Source organism: Castor canadensis, chromosome 3 (genome assembly GCF_047511655.1).
Source record: "Castor canadensis chromosome 3, mCasCan1.hap1v2, whole genome shotgun sequence".
In the NCBI taxonomy this organism is placed as follows: domain Eukaryota; kingdom Metazoa; phylum Chordata; class Mammalia; order Rodentia; family Castoridae; genus Castor; species Castor canadensis.
In genome coordinates, this window is record NC_133388.1 from 17,378,164 (window position 1) to 17,403,305 (window position 25,142).

The window sequence follows — 25,142 nt, forward strand, 5'->3', positions numbered from 1 at the left end:
GAAGTAGAAGGGGCTTGGAGCATTAAGTTCCTCCCCAGGACCAGTCCACGATGCTAATGTCCTGGTCAAGGTCACTAGGGTAGATCTATTGATTACAACATACCAACTATTATGGGATACACCTGACCCCTATGGTCTAATTTACAGGCCTGAGTTTTTATTTTGTTAGGTAAAGATCTATTGGTTCAGGAATTGATGTGACCCATCTTAGGGTGGGTGACTCAAAAACATCTTGTGACATCCCATGGCCTTGGTGGGCTATTTTGAGCGTAACAGAGGCCATTAAGAATTGGAATTTTTAATGTTTTTCTGTCAGAGACCTTGAAGAATCATTCATTTTAGGCTTCCTTTGCCTCCCCACCACTCATGGCTAACTGCTACCTAACACCAACCTGTCCAGTCAGGCTACTCACCCCAATATACCAATTGAGGATGAGTAGTGGTGAAGGACGGAAAAAGAATTTATGAATGTATTGACCTGTACTAGGAAATAGGGAGAGCAAGCATTTCAGCCAATCTTGGAACAGGGACACAGTTTTAGGTTTAAATGCAGGGAGAATTGGGGCAGAGAGCAAGAGGTGTGCATAGCCAAGCACTCCAGGTCAAAGGTGTGGTCTGATTGATCATTATCTCAAGATTGGTTGGGTGGGGCCTTGTCGTGATAAGAAAGGCATTGTTCCTGGGGGGATAATCTTGATTCTTGTCATGGTGTGAGAATCAACTAAATTGGGTCTTTTCTGTAAGAGAACTCAGTCGGTAAAGCATGAGACTCTTAATCTCAGAGTCATGGGTTTGACCCTCTTCCCACACACACACACACACACACACACACACACACACACACACTACCAGACTATAGAATATGTCCATCATTATGTGGATATTAGCTAATTTCCCCAGTTATCTATCTATGTGCTTGGTGGCACATGGCCTGGCTGTAAAGTTTCTGCCTTTAAGCAGAGAATTGTTTGTCATTGGATGTCCTAAAACTCAAACTGCTAGTTTTAAGATAATCGTTGTCCAAAGGAATCTCTGCTTCAAGATCTCCTTGGCCCACAGTTAATTATATACTTAGTGCTGCCATTTTAGGTCAGTCATTTCAGGCCTCAGTTTCCCCTAGAATCCTAGAATTCACACCTTATGGGTCACCTCTTTGTCCTTGAGTACACCAACCAATTTTTTGTGTCCATGCTCTCCAATCATGTCTACTTTTCCCCACGCCCTCCCCTAAACCTCAACCTTAGTCAATCATGAAGACTGAACTCAGCTCCCTCCCTTAGAGCAAAGGGGCAGTTCTGCATTAGGGACAAAAACTGAGGTGGTTCTTTCATCCCGTGTGTTGGCTTGCCTGACTTAGGTCGGAGGTACACCCTTCTGCAGAAGTAAATTTTGCCTTGCCCATCAACTTTGAAGCACGCGTCTGATTTGTGATCACAGCAGCTCCCTGATATTCCTAGCCACAGGATGTTTATCCATCAGTCTTGTCATTCCTAGAAGCTAAGAGCAGAGAACAGATGGAGGCAGAGATGCTGAGTTTTACCCTGCTTTTAGTTACCCTCTGGACATGTGCAGGCTCAAGTGATGAGACAGTGCCTTTAGCCAAAGCAGTTTTCTCAGTACCTGTTATAGCTGCACTCTTGACCTGCTTACAGTGCATTTTTTTACTGCTAAAAGGCAGTACCAATATTCTGGAGATAAGTGTTGGTAAAAAGGAATCAAGTTTATTCAAAGTTGATGTGTTGAAGAAGATTCAGGGGCTTGTTCCTTAAAGTTCTATCTTCCCAGATAGGAAGCAGTGAGCTGCAGGGTGGGCAGGTCTTGGTCAGTAAGGGCCTGTGTCTTCTCCAGGACATCACAATGGACTTGACCTCCTGCAGCTAGTTACTAAGGAAGATGTTACAATGTGAATCAAAGAAAGATTTTAGCAGTTAATGTCGGGGTGGGGCTGCTCTTTGAACAAAGGATTAGGGAGAGAGAGGTAGAAGGGCAATAGGGAAGGGGGGAAAAAGACAGTTTTAAGAGAGACCCTGTTATAGAAGCACTGACCAGATCACTTTGCATTAAGGGAAACAGCTTCAGAAGAGACTGCAAGCAAGTGAGTTATTCTCAACTGATTTTCTGATTAATGAAAAGAGCAGTTAGACTATATTCAAATCTCTTTTTACAATAAAGTTCTCAGCATGGCAAAGTTGCAAACAAGTGACCTAAAAGTTGCAAACAAGTGACCTAAACAAATACAGTATTTTACTTGAAATGCCTAAGACTCTCTCTTGGCAACAATTGTTTGTCAGCCCCTTTAACTGAGCATGTATACTCTAGTTTTTCTATTAAGTTAACCAACTCAGTGTTACCATAACCAAACTCAATGCATTTGATTCCAGATGGCAGGCTCCTACAGCATGACAGAAGTGACAGACCACACATTGTGAACAAGATGAGCACAGCTTCTTCAGCAGAAGCTTCAGCAGAAGGGAGCCAGCACTGATTAAAGAGTAGTCAGGGTGCTCATTCCTCAAAGGAGGCAGCAGGCCTTTATTGATTTGCTAGAGTGGGCTGCTAAAGTTTGCTAAGTTTCTACTGGCCATCGCAGAGTTTCACAAGACATTGCCTTTTTGTGTGCAAGCATTCTGATCTGGTGTGCAGGTCAACAGGTGGCTGACTTTCCCAGGAATGGCTGAGTTCCTCCCAGAGCCTGCATTGTCATCATGGTCTTATAAACAGCCTGGCTTCATGGTTCGGTTTAGGTGCTGGAGCTGCCGAGGTAGCACAGGACAGAGTAGAAGAAACACCTAGCACCTCCAACGGGCAGTTGGCCACACTAACCATGTTTTATGGACATGGACAAAACGATTTTTAGATGCTCATCATGTCCACAAGCAGAACTGAGTAGAATCTGACCCAAGGGTTAAGGCAGCAAAGGGGACAGACACAATATTGTTACCAAAAGTTAGGTTCCCTGGCCTTGCACAGCCAATTCACAAATAAAAAGAGCAGGTTTGGGGCTGGAGGCATAGCTCAAGCAGTAGAGTGCTTTCTAGCAAGGCCCTGAGTTCAAACTCCAGTACCCACAAAAAAAAAAAGGGTTTTGAGGGAAAGGAAATAAGGCTTATTACTATTTGCCAGACAAAGAGAAGAACAGAGAGATTTGAATCTCAAAGCTCTGTTGTCCTACTCCTGAGAGAAAATGACTGGATCTTAAGGGAAAGTGCAGGAGCTCAGTTACAGGGTATGAGACAGATTGCATGTCCCAAATCAGATGGTGGCCTTGGTTTTTATCTTCCAGTTTGCTGGCACCACATCTGTGAAGTCGTATGTCTTGTTCCACAGAGGTTTACTCCCCAGAGAGTGATAAAGCAGAGAGAAGATTGCTGGTTTGGTTTAAAAAAAAAAAGTGTTAACCTTGGGCTTCCCAGCATGGGGAGAGGTACGAATAATTAAACAGTCCCAGTTACAAGTGTGGTCCAGTGGTCAGAGGTGGCAGGCAGCAATCACAGGTGGTCTGGCAGCTCACTGTCCCAAGATTGGTCAGCTGGGGTCCTGCCACAATAAGAGTCATTGACACCTGGCAGCTGGTTGGTCTTCTGTAGTTCTTCCTGGATTCCAAGATGGCTGTAAAATGACACAAGAGAGACGGGCTCAGAGAACATAGAAACAATATAGAGGCTGGGATGCCTAGCTTTTATCCTGCCTTCAGTTAATTCATGGGATCAAATAAAGAGTCAGTGCTCCTCAGCAAAAGCAGATTTTTTTTTTTAAAGTACTGGGGTTTGAACTCAGGGCCTCACGCTTGCTAGCCATTCCACCAGCACAAAAGTAGTTTTTAAGCACCTGTTATAATATGAAGACAAAAGAAATCAAGCCTTTTATCCATTTTAGTCACTTGAGGGCTCAAGTGAAGAGTCAATGCTTTTAGCAAAAGTCTGCAAAGGACACCATTATCATCAAAACTAATGGGAAACTAATAATGTATGCTCAGCTGTGTGACCTCCAAAATTAGTGATTTTGAAGTCAACTATGAGCTAGTGAAACTAGAGGGAAGGGAGTCTCAGTAACACTTTGCTTTTAATGGATAATAGGTTAAGAAGCCCAGAATTTATTTTCCTTCTGTCTCTTTGCAGTAATCCTTAACTGTCTTAGATTTGCCTCTTGGTAAATGCAGAACCAGTTAGCACAATAAGAAGATAAAAGAGTGAAGAAAGTTTTATTATTATTTGATATAATTCCCAAAGTAGTGTCTCCCTGAACAAAGACATAAAGGGGCTTCTGTTGGAGAAATTTATATATATTCATGTAGGAAAACTCATCAGCATATGTAGAGAATGTGCACATTCCTGAGCATGCTCAGATTGAGGTTATACTTTCATGTTTCAAAAAAAGAAAAAAGAAAAAATGGCAGCTGGGACTACCTCCAGGCAGAGAATTTAGTATGATGACGAGCAAAGTTTACTCTAGGTCACCAAAACATAGTGAGTTGGTTACTGAGCAGTTCTGACTAGTTCCACTGAAGGACCTTATATGAAACAAATAAACAAATGACAACAACAACAGAAAACAAAACTTTGAAGGAATATTAAAGGGTCATTTAAAGAGGCAGGAGCATTCCCTCACTCCAAAAGCACAAATAATTGTCCCTAAGTGTACCCACCTAGCAGCCAGCAAAACCAGCATTCTCCAAGTGACTTTGCTATACATTTGAAAACCTGGTTGAGGAATGAGAGATGGAGGGGAAAAGTATTTCTCTGAGGAAGTATTTGTGAAGCTAAATGGTCCTAAGAACTATGGTTAAAGTTGCCTCTACATAATTGCTAACTGTATTTGCAGCCACTATGCAGTCTTCATAATCTTTTAAAATCCTGATTAACCAATCATCCTTGAATTGTGTTTACCAAAGGGTGAGCATGTTCAAGGAACACTGTATGCATGCATAGAATGCTCACAATGAAATCCCCCTCGTGTTATTAATGTATGCTAATTCAAAAGTAAAATTTAAAACCATGTTTGCAATTTTCCTTATATGCTTTTAACTGTTGACATTGTTTTCATAGGTACTCGGACAATTGATATCCCTCTGCTGAAAGTATTAGTCGGAAACCCAAGTTTGTTGGAAGTTAAGCTAGAGAGCTATTTTGATGATACTGATAGTTATTCAATAGAAGTTTTTGTCGATAGCAAATCTTTACGTCAAGTAAGATTTTCTTTTAATTACAAAAATGTCTGTTAATTATAGAAAATTTAGGACATAAGCTAATAAAAAGAAGAAAAATAGCCAGGCACTGGTGGCTCACACCTGTAATCCTAGCTACTCAGGAGGCAGAGATCAAGAGGATCACAGTTCAAAGCCAGCCCAGACAAATTAGTTCAGGAGACCCTATCTCAAAAAAAATCCATCACAAAAAAGGGTTTGTGGAGTGGCTCAAGGTGTAGACCCTGAGTTCAAATCCTGGTACCACAAAAAAAAAAAAGTGCAGATATGGATAAAAGTGGAACTTCTATCTACCCACTACTAAGATTAAACAATAGTCAAGATTGTGATACTTCTTTTATCATTCCTATTTCACTTTTTGTCTACATTCTGATGTATTTTTTAATGAACAGCTGACATGATATCGTTTCTCTCCTACATGCTTCAATACACAGCTCTAAAAAATAGCTTATTATCTGTCATATAACATGCCACTTCATCCCTAAATTTATTTACTTTTTGGTGGCATTGGGGTTTGAACTCAGGGCTTAGAGCCCGCAATGACAAGCACTCAATCACTCGAGCCACAGCTCCATGCCATTTTGCTCTAGTTATTTTTGAGATGGGGTCTTTCAAATTATTTGCCTGGGTTGGCCTCAAAGCTCGATCTTCCCAATCTCAGCCTCCCAAGTAACAAGTATTACAGGCACCTGGCTCCTAAAATTTCTTGAATAATACTTGAAAGCCTGGCAACAGTGGTACATATCTATAATCCCAACTACTTCAGAGGCTGGGGCAGGAGGATTGTGAGTTCAAGGCCAGCCTGGACAACTTAGCAGGACCTCCTCTCAAAAAAAAAAAAATTCAGGGTTGCGGGTGTGGCTCAAGTAGAAGAGCACCTGCCCAGCAAGTACAAGGCCCTGAGTTCAAACACTGGTATTGCCAAAAAAAAAAAAATTAATACATTAATTAAATGGGATAAATAAGACTTGGGTTTTACATAAAACCCAGTTCATAATTATATTTCCCCAATTTTCTCAAAAAAAATTTAACAATTTGTTTGAATTAAAATACAAACTAGATTCACATAGTATGTGGTTGTTTATCTCTTAAGTTTCTCGATTTTTTTTTTTTATTTTTTATTATCTCTTAAGTTTCTTTCAGGGTCCCTACAATTCAATTTCCTTCCCCTGCCATGGAATTGTTATATAAATTGGGTCCATTATACTATAGAATGTCCAACATTCTGGATTTTCTGCTCACTCCCTTATATCTTAACTTGTGCCTTTTAGTCTGCTGCATAGAACTATGCTTGGATTCAGGTTCAATGTGCTTGGTAAAAGTACAGTGTTAGATAGTCAGCTTTCCATCACTGTGACAAAATACCTAAGATAATAAAGTCATAAGGAAGAAAGATTTATTTCAACTCACAGTTTCAGAGGCTCCAGGCCACCATTGCTTTGGGCCAGTGGCAGCACAGTACATCATGGCAGGACCACATGGTAGAGGAGGCCTGTTTACCTAATGACATCAGGAATCAGAGAGGAAGTAGCTGGGGTCCCCAATATCTCTCTCAAGGCCACCCCCACCCACACCCACCTAGCTTTCTTTCACTAAGCTTCACCTCCTAAAAGTTCCACTTCCTCCCCATAGGCTATGGACCAAGCCTTCAACACATGGGCTTTTGCAGGACATGCAAAATCCAAACTCCAGGAGTTCATACAAATACAGCATTTGTGGCAGCTATAGCATGTGGGGACAGGGACAAATCTATACTACCAGAGTCTACTATATCAATACACTTACTAATACTGCTGCATTTTTTTTAATTTCAAAACCACTCTAAAATTTCAAACAGAACTTACCTAGTTTTATTAAATACTTGAATAGTGCCCAAGGATCAAATATATTTACTGTGCATAAATTCCTCCCAAAAACTTACCTTTATGAGATAAAGATTACTAAGTGAATTTTTTTCCAAAATGTAGAACAACAGAAAGTTATTTTATTCATACCATCAAAGTAGATATCCAGATTTTCATCAGAGAATGGAGGGAAGGAAAGCCCATAGATCTGAGTCAGATGTACTAGTGGTTTGTTTGTTTTGTTTTGTTTTTGTGGCACTGGGGTTTGAACTCAGGGCCTACACCTTGAGCCACTCCACCAGGCTTTTTTTGTGATGAGTTTTTTTTTTGAGATAGGGTCTCACAGAACTATGGGCCTAGGCTGGCTTTGAACTGCGATCCTCCTGATCTTTGCCTTCTGAATAGCTAGGACTGCAGGCACGAGCCACTGATGCCTGGCTAAGTGCTGTTTGTTTAATAAATCCTTCTAATCCCTGATCATTTCTGCTGTTTCCCAAAATCAGTTCAACTGGAATATATTTCTTCCTGAAAAAGAATGCTTTTTTTCTGTTAATACAGATATTTATGGTCAAATTTATTATTCTAGTTCTAGTATCACTTTTTTTACTTATTTTTTTTTCATATCTTTCTTTCTTCTGTTGGTGGTACTGGGATTTGAACTCAGGGCTTTCCAGGTGTCTACCACTTGAGCCACCTCCAACCCCCAGTTTTCTATATTATTGTAGCTGTCTGCTACATTAGCCTTCTAGCGCTGCCATGACAAAATACCACAACCGCGTGGCTTACGCGACAGAAATGTATTTTCTCACCATTCTGGAAGCAACAAGTCCAAGAGCAAAACACTGGCACAAGTGTAGATGGCTATATCTTTATTGTGTTCCCTACATGGTTGCCCTCCAGTCCATGTGCTGTGTCCCCATCGCCTGTTCTTATAAGGACATGAGTTATACTGGATAAGGGCCCACTGAATGACCTCGTTTTTCTTTTAAAGGCTGTCTCTCCAAATACAGTCACATTCTGGGATGAGGGGGTTATACTCCGACAGGTGAGGTTCGGGTGGGCACAGTCCGGCTCAGAAGTTACTAATGTCCTTCATCTATCTGTACACTTGCAGAACTCCATTTCCCTAGCCTTGGTTCTATGGGAAGCCGCAGCTGACTGCTTCGTCACTACACTGGTGCCGACGTTGAAGAGCAGCTGCAGTTACCTCAGATCTATGCACCATGTTCCCAGCACGCTCATACCAGACGAACACTGGATTAGCGGCGTCCACATGGACAGTCAGGGTTTCAATATGATCAAAACTCTGCCGGTAAGACACCTAGGTACACTGGTGTGAGACGTGCAACCATGCACTCTGTGTGTGTGCTCAGATGTTTCAGGATTTCTTTTCTGAGATGCCTCAAACACTTCAGTCAGTTTTCAAACCTTGTCTTGAGGATGCGCTGGTGATTGCTTATTTCCAAAACGGGAAAGTGAGCTGGTGGAGTGGCTCAAGCCATAAGAGTGCCTGCCTAGCAAGCGTGAGGTCCTGAGTTCAAACCCCAGCATATGTGATATCATGGTGGTATAATCTTGGGCTTTCGTGATACACACAGCCATTTGCCCTGACATCAACTCATCCTAAACTAATCTGACTGGTCCCATTTCAATGTACTAATTTTAACTGTGTGCTTTGTAAGTCTGTGATCCTTTTTAAAATAAAAATTAACTAACTTACTATTTAAAGTCAGTGGTGGTCCATTTTCAAGGCAAGGCATTTAAACCTGGCCGCTTCCTTGCATAGCAGCTTGCGGATGTTGGGGGAGAATCAACTGATAAGGGAACTTAAACTCGGAGGGGTAAATCATGAGGAAATGGGTAAAAAACTGTACACGCCAGAAAGCACAGATCACGGGGAGACCTTCCTGCCACAAAGGAAGTGGATACCATCTAAAACCTTCCTCTAAAATCTGACCAATCCCAAAAGAGGCATATTTTAAAATGACCCAATGGAGGGGATGGGAAGCATGCACGCCCCAGCCCTCAGCCAATGAGGACCAGGGGAGGGATTTGCGCACTAGGCAATATAATGTTTATTGTAAGAGGTTCCTGGGTCTGTGCTTGCCAGGCACCGGATCTTGCAAGAGTGCCATTAAAGTCTTACTTTTACTCCTCTTATCTCTGAATCCATTCCTTGAGTTTGCCCAGGTGAGCGTATTTCTCACACTTACTACTTACAATTTTTATTTTTTGTGACAAAAAGCAAATAACCAAACTCGAAGCAGTAAGCAGTATGTACTAACTACATCACTAAGTCTCCTTTATAAAACGCTCAAACATTATTGCATTGACTTTATGACAGCTATTTTAGGTACTAAAAGTAGCTTTCACTTGTTTGTATGTTCCAAATTATATTACCGTGGGTTGAGGTTTTTGAAATTCCAGAAAATAAGGGGGAGTAGTGTTTTGGAGGAAGAGAAATTTACTTTGAATATGTGGAGATAAAAATGACTTATTTGCATTTAATGCCTTGATTTTCTTTGCTTCATCATTTGCAGGTAAACTACAGGCCCCCATCTAATATGGGAATTGCTATTCCACTCACAGATAATTTTTATCATGCAGACCCTAGCAAACCCATACCAAGAAATCTATTCCATAAATCAAAGGTGAGTCAGTTTCCTATAAGTAAACAAGGACAGTATTTATTTTGGACTCAAGAAATCACATTCAGTAAAATTATAGGTGGGCCTGGCTGTGTGGATTAAATGAGAAAAATCATTATTAATCATTACCATTATTACTATCACTACCACCACTACCCCTTTTTTTTCTGCTACCACATCAGCCCCTCTCCTTTAACCTCTATTCTTGGGGTGAGAAGCCTACATGGCTCCATCCTTTTTTTTTGCAGTATTGAGGTTTGAACTCAGGGTCTACACCTTGAACCACTCCACCAGCCCTTTTTTGTGATAGATTTTTTTGAGATAAGGTCTTGCCAACTATTTGCCTGAGCTGGCTTCAAACCGTGATCCTCCTAATCTCTGCCTTCTCAGTAGCTAGGATTATAGACATGAGCCACCAGCACCCAGCTAAATGGCTCCATCCTTGACTTCTCTCTGGATTCCATTTAGAGATCAAGAGGACAGGTGGGGTGAAAGCATCTTTTCCAGACCCACCCCATGTCTCTTAGCCCTATGAAAAGAATGGCATCCAAAAAGGAAGAAGATAATTTGTTCCAAAAATGGTTCTACCTAGAAAATAGCCCAACCCCTGTATCCTGGCTCCATGGAGGAAACCAGCTACTTCTCCGGAGGTGGAATGAGCAAGACAGAAAGAGCAAAAGGACACATAGGGTCAGAAGAAAAGCACAATGTGAGGCAGCTTCTCAAAGGAACCTCCAGAAAAAACGCACCCACCTGCACATGCACACAAGAAGACAGAAAACTGGCATTTGTTTTGTTCAGAATTCTTCATCGTCTTCCCGTCTCATTCAGAGTGAAAAGCAAATTCTTACCATGGTTAATAAGGCCTGTCATGACTTAGCTGTGACATTACACATGACCTGATTGTCCCCAGCTCGGTCTGGTCTCACCACACTGGCCTCCTTGCTGTTTCTCAAATATGACAACCGTGTTTCCTCCCTCTGTCTGGTACACTTTTTCACCAGATGTCACAGTGCTCAGTCTATCACTTTCTTCAGGGTTTTGCTCAAATGTTGCAATCCCAGTAAGGCTTTCCTTCTCTGAGTTCTCTGTTTGGAATCATAACCCCACTTCCATCATTCTCCACTCCTTGCCCCCTCCCTTGCTTTGTTTTTCTCCATAGAACTTACAACAATTCTGTATATTTTACTAATTTGGTTTATTTATTGCCCTTCTGACCCAATAAGAAGGTTAGCTGATAAGACAAGGTTTTCCATCTTTCTTGTTCTCTACTGTATCCTTAATGCCCAAAACGGTGTCAGACATAGAGAGTGCTTAAAAATTGTTGAACAATAGCTAGGCATAATGGTTTATGCCTATAATCCCAGCTACTTGAGAGGGGGGGAATCAGGAGGCTCAAGTTTCAAGGACAGTGGGATGGGGGGGCAGGGCTCAAAGTGTGTACCTGTAATCCCAGTTTCCTGAGAGATATAAGTAGGAGGATCAAGATCTAGGCCAGCCTGGGCATAAATGTGAGGCCCTATCTGAAAAATAACTAAAGCAAAAAAGGATGAGGGGCATGACTCAAGCTGTAGAAAACTTATCTCGTCTCAGAAGTGCAAAGCCATGAGTTTAAACCCAGATACTACCAAAAAAATAAGATAAATAACGTGACCAGAGTTTGAACTTTATATAAATATTTTTACAATGCAGCTTTCACAATCTCAACCCATAGCTACCAAATCAGAAACTAGGGGTACAGCCTTTGAAATCTGCATTTTAAATAAATTTCTGCAGCTAATCCTAGTTACCCTAAAGTTTCAGATAGATCAATAGTGGAGCAGACACAAAGCAAGCAGGATGCATATGTATCAGGGATGCCTAATGGAGTCCAAGAGGGTCAGAAAAGATGTTCCTGAGAAAATACATCCCAGTCAAGTTGTAATGATGAAGCCAAGAGCCAGTGGCTCACACCAGTAATCCTAGCCACTCGGGAGGCAGAGATCAGGAGGATCAAGGCCAGCCCCAGGGAAACAGTTGGTGAGACCCTATGTTGAAAATACTCAACAAAAAAGAGGGCTGATGGAGTGGCTCCCATGGTAAAGTGCCTGCTTAGCAAGTGTGAGGCCCTGAGTTCAAACCCCAGTACTGCCAAAAAAAAGCATAGGACCTCCAGTCCATCAAGAGGATTTTGAATTTTTATACCATGGAAGTCAAGAGCCACCTAAGGATTTTATGTAAGAGACTGATATGATTATATTTGTGCTTTTAAAAATATGATCCAACTGGGACTATAGGTGTAGCTCATTTGGTACAGTGTGTGCTTAGCATGCATGAGGTCCTGGGTTCCATCCCCAGTGCTCAAAAAAATTAGATAAATGAGAGAGAGAGAGAGAGAGAGAGTAAAATGGCAAACATGTATAATCTCTCCTGTACCAACTGCATGAAACACTCTTCCTCTGAGCTACCCCCCTCTTCTCCCTTCAGCCTCCCATTATTTTATTGTTTACAGATATTTTCCCCTTTTAACTTCTTGGGAATTTTATTTATTCAGGGAACTAATGTTTATTGAACACTTACTCAGTTCAGAGAAACCCTGCCATGGGAAAATCAGCCTGTGTTTCTGCTTGCAGGAAACTGGCAGATATAAGCAGTGTACTAACGCTCCTAACCGGAAGGCGTGCAATTGTACAAATGGCCAAAAGTCTTCAGACGCTGTTGCTTTCTCGGATTGCAAAGAAAAAGTAAGCTCATTTTTAGTTACCTGAAGACAGAGTACTTTCCTATTCATAAGATTTGGAAGTGTGCCTTTTGGTTAAACATGAAGCTTGGACGTAGAAATCATGTCTAGTATAACATAGAACTAAATGTGACACACAGGTGAAAGGGCCTGCACTTAAATATGCCTAGAGGAGTTAATGAGGCTTACCTGTAAGGTAAAATAAAAAGACCTGTACTGTCTGTCCGTGACATGGGACCCACACAAAGAGACACAGCTTTGTGAAAGCCAGGTGTCGCCTGAAAGCAGTATACCACATGATGGTGATTGTTGATTATTTAAAATAATTTTTTTGAGCCAGGCGCTGGTGGCTCACGCCTCTAATCCTAGCTACTCAGGAGGCAGAGATCAGAAGGATCACCGTTTAAAGCCGGCCCAGGCAAATAGTTCATGAGACCCTATCTCGAAATAACCCATCACAAAAATAGGGCTGGTGGAGTGGCTCAAGGTGTAGGCCCTGAGTTCAAACCCCAGTACCACAAAAAAATTTTTTTTAAATAATAATTTTTTTGAGTATCTAATATGTATCGGGTTCTTTGAATACAGAAGTTGAGGTCCTTGTCATCAGGATGCTTATTCTTGTGATAGTGACAAAGAAGACAGTATAATATGTTGGTTAAAGGGATGGGTTCTATGTCAAATAACATTTCATTCTGTTAATATTAAAGCATCCAAAGACAAATCAAATTAATGTCCATGTGTGCACTGGCACAGTCACAAGTGCATTTGATATAATTTTTATGCAGATCCATTCAAAGGATCTCAAAAAACACTATACAGAGATACTGTATATTTTATGTAGGTAATGTAATCTGACTATATGTGATTGTATATGTTTAAGACAGGGCTGAGCATAAAGCCAGCATTGGGTAAATTATTAGGGTTGGTGTTATAGATCCCTTGCTGAAGGAGAATAATATTGCTTTTCTTTCTTTCTCTCTCCTTTTTTTTTTTTTTTTTTTTTTGGTGGTTCTGGAGCTTGAACTCAGGGCCTCACACTTGCTAGGCAGGCCCTCTACCACCTAAGCCACTCCATCAGCCCTGTTCTGTGTTGAGTGTTTTCAAAATAGAGTCTCTCAAACTGTTTGCCCAGGCTGACTTTGAACCATGGTCCTCCTGATCTCTGCCTCCTGAGTAGCTGGGATTATATTTGTGAACCACCAATGCCTGGCTTGTTGTTTGGTTTTTGAGACAGGGGCTCACTACATAGCCCAGGCTGGCCTTGAACTCTTGATCTTGCTTCAGCCCCCTGGGTGCTGGAAGAACAATATTTCTTGAGCATTTACCATCTACTAAGCACTCTTCTTAGCCTTATCCATGATTCATCCCATTTAACTTGAGAAGTCAAGCAACTTGCTAAGGATCACACTATTAACAGGCGTTGGAGTTGGATTTGAACAGACACCCTCCCCCACAATGCCTGAGTTATTGACTATGCCTGAAAGACTGTGACAGGCGGGGGTCTTGGGGAAAGAGCCCAATTCATTTAGGGCCTCAAGTGATATGGTTTAGCCAAAAAAAAAAAAAGGTTTGAATGACCTTATAGTATATAGTAAATACCTGTGAAAAAGACTGACAGAAGGCTGTGTCATTCCCCAGTGTTCATGCTTCCTTTGAAGCTCATGTGGATTTTGTTCCAAGACAGAGGTTTTCATACCTGAAGGATAGGGACCCTTACAAGCACTTCATTTAGAACATTTAGAATTTAGATATATTCAAGAGTGAATATATCTATTCACTCTTGACCAGGAAATGAAATTATTGTTGAATTGCCCAAATTTACATGGATTCTTGGGATTTGTATTTTAGGTCCGTCGTTTTAAGTTTCCAGTTTCCAGTTATCCCGTGTCTTTGGAAATTTTCAGTGAAAGTGGACTTATTCCAGTGAAATCTTCATATTTGGTGACAGTGACTGAAGTGAATAGCAGAAAAAACTGGCAGCTAAGTAGGTTTGCTGTCTTCAGAAATATTTGATCTCATAAGTAGTGCTATTATTGGTTTAAAATCAGTGCTCCCCGGGCGCCACTGGCTCACTGGGAGGCTGAAAGACACAGTTCAAGGCCAGCCCAAGCAAACAGTTCCTGAGACCACCATCTCCAAATAACCAGAGCAAAATGGATTGGAGATGCAGCTCAAGTGGTAGAGTTCCTGCTTTGCAAGCATAAAGCCCTGAGTTCAAACCCCAGCACCACCCGAAACAAGAAGAGGAAAAGATCAGTGCCTTCCGATGCCTGTTTAGAAAAGTGAGGGCCAATAGTTCTTTGGAAAGGATCTCAATCACTTGGCATGTGGCTGTTTACTCCTACTGTCTTCCACTTTTGTCTCCATCACTTTCAGTGCCCTGGATCCCATGGCAGAAGTGTGTTTTTGAAGAATTTGAACTGCAAAAAAAAAAAGGAAGAAGAAAATCATTTTGTAGATTAGCAATAACAGTGACTGGATTTGTGCTACATGCTGGTCTAGTGTTGCACTTCATTCAGAGGAGATTATAATCTATCTTCTAATTATCAAAGCAAAGTTTCTTTTTTGTGTGTGTGGCACTGGGGTTTGAGCTCAGGGCCTACACCTTCAGCCACTCCACCAGCCCTTTTTTTGTGAAGGTTTTCTTCGAGATAGGGTCTTGAAAACTATTTGCCCAGGCTGGCTTCGAACCACAATCCTCATGATCTCTGTCTCCTGAGTAGCTAGGATTCCAGGCGTGAGCCCCTGGTGCCCAGCTCTGAGTAAAGTTGCTTAAGGATTATATGGTAAAATAAGTGAAAAGATGCAGAAATATTTTTAATAAAAAAGGAACTATATTTCAATTCAATGGAAAGTTTAATCAGTCATCAGTATGTTACTAAATATCCAGGTATTTGGTATTCAGTGAGCCTTACTCTGCCCAATATAGATGTATTCCTTTTTTTTTTTTTTTTTGGCAGTACTGGGAATTGAACACAGGGCCTCAAGTTTGCTAGGCAGGTGCTCTTCTGCTTGAGCCACACCTCCAGCCCTTTTTGCTCTGGTTATTTTTTAATTGGATTTCACTTTTTGTCTGGGCCAGCCTGAATCATGATCCATCTATTTCTGCTTCCTGATTTAGCTGGGATAACAAGCGTGCAGTTGTAAGCATGAAAGATCCAGTAAAGTTCCAGACATTTTGCTGTAGTTAATATTCCCATTTTTTTGTAGTGTCCTAGAGACTTCTCTTATCAGATTTGAAGTACTAATTTTTAATGTTAAAACATTTTACAAGCTGGCTGTTAAACAATTGGTAGCTGGAAATTAGCCATGGAGCCAGGCAGGACTGTGTTCAGCTATAATCTCAGCACTCAGGAGGCTGAGGCAGGAGGATTATGAGTTTGAGCTACAAAGCAAGATCCTGTCTCAAAAACAAAAATGAACAAATACGTATTCTGAGAGTATTTACTCCATGGAAATTGGCCAAGGCTATAATCAGACCTTATTTTTCCCTTTAGGTCCCATATACCTTTCTCCACTGGAATTTTTAACACCTACGCCATCTATCTTGTTTTAGAAAGAATGACATGAAAGACAGAGATCACTTCCTTTGAAAAGACTTAAGTGGAGCCAGGTGCCCATGGTTTACACCTGTAACCCTAGCTACTTGGGAGGCTGAGATCGGGAGGATTTCAGTTAAAGGGCAGCCCAGGCACATAGTTTGTGAGACCCCATCTCCAAAATAACCAGGGAAAAATGGACTGGTGGTGTGACTCAAACTGTAAAGTGCCTGCTTTGTAAGCGCAAAGCCCTGAGTTCAAACCCCAGTCCCACCAAAAAAAAAAAAAAAAAAGACTTAAGTGGTCCTCTCGGGAAATTTTTCTGCCATCTTATTGAAAATCACTTACCCACCACTAAGGCGATCTTGAGATGATTTCACTGCCAAAAGCTCGAAGAATCCTCAGGTCAGGGCTGGTCATGAGCAGAGGGCAGGAAGGAAGAGGTCAGCCGGAAGCCCTGTCCTTCTGCAGGGTGTCCTGAGAGAAGGTGTGGGACAGGGCCTAATTTCTCCCTGAAGATGGCATCTACTGCATCAAGCAGAACTAAAAGTGTGAGAGTACTTAGTCATGGTGTCTCTCACTCTACCTTAATGCATGTGACAAAGTTTAGGCAAAATAAGAAAATAACATAAGTATGGTTAAAATATATTTCATGTGTTTTTAGGACACACTGTACCCGAAAATATTAAGAAAATGAAAAGTTATTTAGAATCAGTTCTTCATGAATCCGTGTATAATCCTTTAGGTCTCAACCTAAGTATAATGGTAAGTCAATGACATTTTTGTTTTTACTGTGTTGTTTCAATAAAACATATATGTCTGGGGCTGGGGTGTGGTTCAGCAAGGGCAAGGCCCTGAGTTCAAACCCCACACTGCCAAAGAAAAACACATATAACTAAAATAAGATCGGTTTTAGTTTTAAGTTATAGATACCCATGAGTGAAGAGAATGGGAACTTCAGAGTATACAGAAATGTTATTATTTCTAAAGGAATCTGAAAGTTGAACTTAACATTAGCTTACTATATATATATATATATATTTTTTTTTTTTTTTTGGTGGTGGTACTAGGGTTTAAACTCATGGCCTCACACTTGCTAGGCAGGCAGTCTTACCACTCCACCAGCCCTTCTTTTGTGAACGGTTTTTTTGAGATAGGGTCTCATGAGCTATTTGCCCAGGCTGGCTTTGAACCTCAATCCTCCTATCTCTGCCTCCTGAGTTGCTAGGATTATAGCTGTAAACCACCAGCACCCAGCAGGCTTACTATTTTTTAAGCTGACATGCAAGGCAAATTATCCAAAAAGGAGCAGAAAAGGTGTTTCTAAAAGCTAGGGTGAAGAAACAGGCTTTTGTGGATATATACAGGCATAGGTCTTCTGGTTCCATCTGGCCACCTGAACACAGGAAGCTCATATAAGCCACGTGACTGTGAAAAACCAATAAAAATTAAGGGATATATGAAAACCACAAATATGAGGGTTAGTCCAGAGAACTCATCAAAGCTGACTTAGGCTTTGTGGTTTTAAGTTTATTCTGAAAAAAATTGCAGTTACTGAATTCCTGTGTTCAGTCCCTCTATTTGATTCATGATGTGTGTGTCTTAGTATCAGACTGCAAATCGTTCTGTTTGGCATCTGTAGGGATGACAATGTACGTTTTTACTGCAAGGAATATACGTGTGTGTGTGGTGTGTGTGTGCGTGTGTGTGTGTGTGTGTGTGATATATATGACCAGGCATGTTTTTCCCCACAGGGCTCTGAGCTGTTTCACTTTAGAGTGTCCGTTGTTCCTGGGGTCACCTTTTGTAACTTAGTTGAAGAATTTCAGGTATTGTGAATGCACGAGGTATCAAGTAGGGTGATGGCTGGGGGAAATGCCACCACAAGTGTCAATCCAAGGGACGCTAGTGAGAAGCACTGGGCAGAATTTATGTGCGTGGTGGACGAGGTTGGAGACGGGATCCTGGAGGCGGGACTGTGAATGCCTGGAGGTTGCTGAGTGCATGAATAACTCTTGGCAGGACATTGCTGGGTGATTAATTTGGGGAATCATATAATGCCCCGTGTCTTTTATTATTCGATACAGAAAGCTGAAAAGTTTTGCTTTTCATTGCAGATTTATGTTGACGAAACACCATTACCATTTCCAGGGCAGGCACTTATTGCCCTGGCAACAGCCGTAGTGCTGGGGGGATTAATTTTTACAGCATTTATGTTCCAGCTGCATAACATCCACCCTCTGAGGGCCTTCCGAAGATGGATTCAGAGAAACAAAATGAACCTGTCAAGTGTCAGTGTCACGTAGCTGGCTCTTAGAGGAAAATATCAGTAGTCAACAACTCATAATCCTCAAATTTCTAGTTTTACTAACCAAGTCCTAGAACAATATAGTCATATGTTAACTATACAACCAGGTAAAATACTGCAGAATTACTGTTATAATTCAAATTGACCAATAGGTTTGCCATTTCATTTTCTTCTTTTGAATACATAGAAAATTTATTTCAGCACTTGTGTAACTTTTCTTTGAGATCTTTTGAATAGTATAAAAATAATAACCAACTCTGTGTGGCATGGATTTTCTGTATTTTTCAACTCATATTGGCTGGAGCCCATTGGTGAGGCAGAGGCCCTGCACCTTGCTGTTTCAGGATAGGAACATGAGACGGGGGCCAGGAATAGGTAAAGGAGGCTTGTGGACACATGTGCTTTCAGAGACTCCTGGGAGTCCGAGGAAATCATCTAAGTTTTTGAATGTTAAAACCAGACTGGAGTAATGAAGAAAGGGAAATGTGACCCCATCCTAGGCGTTGGAAGAACACTGGGCAAACATGCAAAGTGCAGAATTCCAGATTCATGGGCACCTACTAGCTGGACAAGTTTCAGCAGATCTCAAACACCCCAAAGGGGCCAAAAGGAACTCTCCCAAAGGAGAGTTCTAAGTTGTCTTTAGTGAAAGTCAGCCATTTTCAGAGGTAATTAACTGAATTGTTGCCCTAGTGACAAAGTATATAACTGGTGGAAGTTTCTGAAGCGAGTTGAGAAGTCAAATCAAAACAGCATTCAAACCAAGAATCAAAATCCAATGCCCCGAGCACAGAAGACTGGGAGCTGGGGTCACTGCAGGAGTGGGGACTTTCCAGACAGGGAAGAAAAACAGGCTCAAGAAGCCTCAGTAGCCGGACACCAGTGACTCACACCTGTAATCCTAGCTACTCAGGAGGCAGAAATCAAGAGGATCGCGATTTGAAGCCAGCCCGGGCAAATAATTTGTGATACCCTATCTCGAAAAAACTCAATACAAAAAAGGGCTGGCGGAGCGGCTAAAGGTATATGCCCTGAGTTCAAACCCCAGTACTGCAAAAAAAAAAAAAAGCCTCGGTACTTGGTGAGATGGAGTTGGGGCTGCTTCCAGCCAATTCTCTCCAGCTCCCCAACATACCTCCATCACTTGCTGTACTCCGTGTGACCACTGGTGTCAAACAGTTACGTGTGCCATGTGCCCATAACTGCTCTGGTTTCTACTGCCCTTTTTGCTAGTCATCTCACTTGCATTGGGCAATCACTTTGCCTAGTTTTGTAGACCCCTCCTACAACTGCATCTCTTGGGGTCCTCCCCGGATCCCAGTAAATAAGTCCATATAGTTTTCCCCATCTTAGTCTCCTGTCTGTACTTTTATGTCCTTTTCTCCACAATTAAATACGCAGACTGCAATTCCATCACTACTCTCTCGGCTTCTGCCAGTACGGGCTCACACAGTCTTACAAACCACATATCCAATAGAGAACGTCTACCCAGAATAGATTTTGGGGGGCTGGGGATGTAGCTCAGTGGTTGAGTGTTTGCTTAGTATTCATGAGGCCCTGGCACCGGGTTTGATAACCAGTAAAGCAAAACAAACACACATACCAGCAGAATATATTTAAAAAAAAAAACTCTCAAAAAAGAATAGCAAGAAAAGAAGCAATCCAACACTTGAAAGGGCAAATGATTTGAACATACTTCGAAGGAAGATAAGAGCGTGGTGCTTTAGTTTCTGATCTTGAACGTCCCTCCCCATCAAGGTTCAATGTTTTAAGGTCTTAGTCCCCAGGGAACCTTTGAGAGCTGATGCCCAGTGGAAGGTCCTTAGGGTTTTAAGGGCGTGCCCTTGAGGGGACTGTGAGACTTTGACCCCTTTCTCTCTGCTTGCTTCCTGGCCATGAAGTAAGCAGTTCACTCTGTCACAAATGCCCCAACCATAGATATCCAGTACCCCCTCGAGAGGCCTAAAAGCCATGGGTTTGCCCAATCATGGCCTGGAACCTCTTAAACTGTGACCAAAATAAACCTTTTCTCTTTACAAGTTCATCATCTCGGGTACTAGTTACAGTGATGGAAAACTGCCTAACACGAGATGGCAAATAAGCACACTAAACCAGACTACAGAAAGCAGATGGGTGACTGCCTAGGGATGGGATGGGAGGGATGTGGCAATGGGGTGGTTCAAGAGTGGGAAGGATGGATTATCAAAGAGGCATGAAGAAACTCTGTGGTTTTATATGGGAATTTCAGTTCTACCTCAAACTATAAGAAAGAAGAATGTGAAAGAAGACAATGAACGTGAACACTAGCAATGTTAAAAGAAATGGAAGAAACTGGGCACCTGTGGTCCACGCCTGTAATCCTATCTACTTTATATAGATAGATAGATAGATAGATAGATATAACAAGGTTATACACTGATCAGATTACAAAAAGAAAAACTGTGAGCAGAGGCTTCCAATATCCTAACTGTGTATTTCTCCTAGGAACAATGAGTTAAGATTTACTAATTCGGTGTTTAGAACAACTTTATAAAATATAAGTAGCACACATAATGAAAACTGATGGCATTTAGTGCACATTTGCAAAAAGAAGTGAAATGTTTGCACACTATTAACAGCTATATAAGTATCTTGTTCACAGAAACATTAAATATTCTTTTTGTTTTTTCCAGCTTTATTGAGTTATAATTTACAAATAAAACTATGTAAGTTTAAGGTGGACAGTATGATTTTTTTTTTTGAGGTACTGGGGTTTGAACTCAGGGCCTCCACCTTGAGCCACTCCACCAGCCCTTTTTTGTGAAGGGTTTTTCGAGATAGGGTCTCTCAAACGATTTGCCTAGGCTGGCTTTGAACCGTGATCATCCTGATCTCTGCCTCCTGAGCAGCTAGGATTTCAGTTGTGAGCCACTGGCACCTGGTAAGTGTGATAATTTGATAGATGTATATAGTCTCAAATGGTTACCATGACCAACTTAGTTAATACATCTGTTGCCTCACCTAGTTACCAGGATTTTTTTTTATTTTTTTTTGGTGAGAACAAAACTGCTGTTAAAACCTTTTTTGTAATCGTATGTTCTCCCTCATATGTGGACATTAGATCAAGGGCAAACACAACAAGGGGATTGGACTTTGATCTCAAGACTAAAGCAAGAGCACACAAGGGAGATATGAGGATAGGTAAGACACCTAAAAAACTAGATAGCATTTGTTGCCCTCAACGCAGAGAAACTAAAGCAGATACTTTAAAGCAACTGAGGCCAATAAGAGAAGGGGACCAGGAACTAGAGAAAAGGTTAGATCAAAAAGAATTAACCTAGAAGGTAACACACATGCACAGGAAATCAATGTGAGTCAATGCCCTGTATAGCTATCCTTATCTCAACCAGCAAAAACCCTTGTTCCTTCCTATTATTGCTTATACTCTCTCTTCAACAAAATTAGAGATAAGGGCAGAATAGTTTCTGCTAGGTATTGAGGGGGTGGGAGGGAGAAGGAGGGGGTGGGAGGAAGGGAGAGAGGGCGGGGGGTGGGGAGGGAGGAGGTGGGAGGAAGAGGGAGAAATGACCCAAACATTGTATGCACATATGAATAAAATAAACTTTAAAAAAAAAAAACCTTTTTTGTGTGTCTGTGGTGGGGTTGAACTCAGGGCCTTGTGCATGCTAGGCAGGTGCTCTACCACTTGAGCTATGCCCCCAGCCCTAAAATCTGTCAATTTAGTTATAGGAGTTTACTGATTTCTTTGGATTTTTATACCTACACAATATCATATTTTAGTCTCATTATTTCCAACAACTACTTTTTGTGTTTTTTAGGCCTCAATATATTATCAATACTTTCAAAACAATAGGGAAAAGGGTGAAAGTGGGACTTCATGTAATATTTCTGAGTTCAAAAAGAAAAAAGCAGGGACATAAGTCACAAAGTCAAAGCCTGTGGAGAGGAGGTACACGGTTTATCCCAGTCACGTGATTTCCATGGCCGCTTGTGGACGCTCTGACCAGGCATTGTAATCTTCAGTACAACTAATTCAGAAGTTGTGAAAGAGGGTGATCCTGTCACCAGCTCATGGCCTCTGCTCTAGGGTTTTGCCACTGAGAATAAAGGAGTGTTTGGTGGTTCTTGGTCCCAGAGCAGATGCTGGCATGTTGCATGTGACATTTACTCAAGCGTTAGAAACCCAAATGTGCTCGGAATGACAGTCAAAAATTGTGGAGTGATTCTGACAGCCACATGGTGGAAGTAACAGCTGCTGGTAAATTCTATCAGGTAACATGCCTGCCTGGTCACAGTTCAAAATTAAAAATAACTGTTATTGAGGCTGGTGGAGTGGCTCAAGTGGTTAAGCCCCTGCCTAGCAAGCCAGAGACCCTGAGTTCAAACTCCAGTACAAAAAAAAAAATTGTTAATCATTTTAGAAAGAAAAACGGCCTAGCTTAGGACTTTAGACTACTTTGATTCAATTCTTCACTTCAGGGAAATTTTCTAACGTTCCGGTCAGGAGAAAAAGAAGCAAGTTAAATAAATAAGCACGTAGATAATAGATGAATTAATTAACAGAAGATTTAAGGCATTTCAAACGTAACATAGATCACACAGCCTAGAGAAATTTTCATCCTGTTTTTTCGGGGGGAGGGGCTCCTGGGGTTTGAACTCAGGGCTTCACTTTTGCCAGGCAGGCATTCTACCACTTGAGCCATTACACCAGATTTAAAATGCCTTTGGGCTTTCTGTCTTGCGACAGCCAGTCAGGTAGGCCAAGATGGGTGCATGGGAGGACATCCTGGCAGTACCGCCAGCTCTGCACTGCACAGGCCTCCCCTCGCCCCCTAAAAGGCCAAGCAAGATTATGTCACATACAGGATTCCTATGCACCGTGGTGGCCACAAACGCCCAATTCCTAAGGTGCAACTTATAGCAAGCCTGTCCATCCCGGTGTCAACAGCTGAAGTTTGCACGAAGCCTTCAGTCTACTGCCAAGGAGTGAGCCGGAAGTCACTGTGGGTCTCTGAGAGTCCTGAATTCTTACTGGATTGGTGAAGACTCTCCGTACAAATCCTTCCAGGCTATCCTTATTGATCCATTCCACAAGGATGGAATGAAGAAATCCTCACAGCCAGTGGATAACCAAACCAGCCCACACACACAGGGAGATGCACGGGCTGACGCCTGCAGGCCGCAAAAGTTGTGATCTTGGAAAGGGCAAGTTCCACCACACTCCTGGTAGTTCCCACTATGCACCCTGGAGAAGGCCTATACTCTGCAGCTCCACCGTTACCAATAATAAAAGTAACGTTTGTAAAACTCATACCGAATCAACAATTTAGGACAGTCATGTCTGCTTAAAGGTGTTATTTGTCTGTTAAAACTAGTCTGCAGATTATTTCATGAACACTTTGTCAAGTTATGGAAATACAGTAATGTGTGAAGACGTAAGTGATGGAGTATCTTGTTTCTAATAAGAGGCTTTAAAAGGGGCCTGCTGATTTCCAGAAAGCATTCATAGCAGGCTCATAAAACACTGAGACATAATTCTTTCTACTCAAAAGAAAACATACATACTGATTGTATGTAGAAGTTGTTCAACTAAAGGAATAAATGTCTATTAAACTGAAACAAGTGGACCTTATGCTATCTTTTGTCATCTAGTTCTAGTGTGCTTTAAAGCAAACCAAGTAAATGCCAAAAAATAAATAAATAAATAAACAAATACAGGCAGAAATATTTTCAGGGAAAATAAAACATTTTACTTAAGAAAAAATAAAATAAAATGCCTTTGGCTGCTTTTTTTTTTTTTTTATTTTAAGTCTGCTCAATTTCGGGAACTTATCTTTCTTCTTACACACACAGAAAACTTTTTAAAATAAAACAAAGATCTACACTGGAGATATGATTCAAACATGGCTCAAACCCCAATACCACCAAAAAAGGGTCATGAATAAAACAAAAATCTACTCTGATGCCTCATCCAGCATGCCATCCAGTCTTAGCAGCACTTCCTGGTTCTTTTAAGAGTAGTCACACACTAGCTGGGTGTGGTGGGACACACTGTAATTTCAGCAACTCAGGAGACTGAGGCAAGGAGGATCATGAGTTTGAGGTTAGTCGGGGCTACATAGCAAGACCTTGTCTCAAGAAAAAAAAAAAAACCAAGTCTGGTAGCATTCAGTGGTAGAGCATCTAGTGCAAGGACCTGAGTCAAACCCCAGTACCACCAAAAACAAACAAACAAAAAAACAAGACTATCAGAAATTTAGGGGTCTCCAACAGGCCAGGTATCAATAAAGAAGCAAAGTAAAGTGTGATAGGTAGGGAGCAGACAGTGGCAAGCTGGAGCAAGCATGTGCTCTCCACACTCAGCTAATTTCTACTTTTTATCATGAACTAATTTATACAAGCAATGTGGCCAGATTTCCCAATACCTCAGGGAAGTCAGAAATCCTGATTTTTTTATTTTTTCTTTTAAGAAATCCTGATTTCATTTTAAAAAATCTACCAGATTTTAAACTACACAGGCAAATTTATTTGCCCCTCAGGCTGGTGGTTTGCCAATCTGAGCAGAGGATAAGACATTTCTCCTGGCAAGAATCCAGGAAGTTAAGCATGCAGAAATCAGGGTCAGGTCAATTATCAAAATGTCACCTGACAGCAGTGGTCCAACTGGGCATTGGATCATCAACTTATTCTCTACCTCCTTCTGCTCACTTAGAAACTCAAAAGATTGACTCAATTTCAACTATCTTTTAAAAAGGTAACTCTGCTATGAATAGCCAAGGCAATACTCAGTCAAAAGAACAATGCTGGAGGTATCACAATACCTGACTTAAAACTATGTTACAAAACAATAACAATAAAAACAGCATGGTACTGGCACAAAA

General features: G+C 41.4%; 1 protein-coding gene across 1 annotated transcript in view; it reads left to right on the forward strand.

The window, feature by feature from the left end:
* Catsperb (cation channel sperm associated auxiliary subunit beta) overlaps nt 1-18,359 on the forward strand; it is a 134,280-nt gene extending 115,921 nt beyond the window's left edge. The window contains exons 19-26 of the mRNA XM_074066957.1: nt 5,046-5,185; nt 8,162-8,359; nt 9,588-9,698; nt 12,308-12,418; nt 14,263-14,398; nt 16,618-16,718; nt 17,708-17,782; nt 18,071-18,359. Coding sequence (XP_073923058.1) covers nt 5,046-5,185; nt 8,162-8,359; nt 9,588-9,698; nt 12,308-12,418; nt 14,263-14,398; nt 16,618-16,718; nt 17,708-17,782; nt 18,071-18,259 — 1,061 coding nt within the window. The 3' untranslated portion in view covers nt 18,260-18,359. The remainder of the gene's footprint in view (nt 1-5,045; nt 5,186-8,161; nt 8,360-9,587; nt 9,699-12,307; nt 12,419-14,262; nt 14,399-16,617; nt 16,719-17,707; nt 17,783-18,070) is intronic.
* The last annotated feature ends 6,783 nt before the right edge of the window (nt 18,360-25,142 follow it).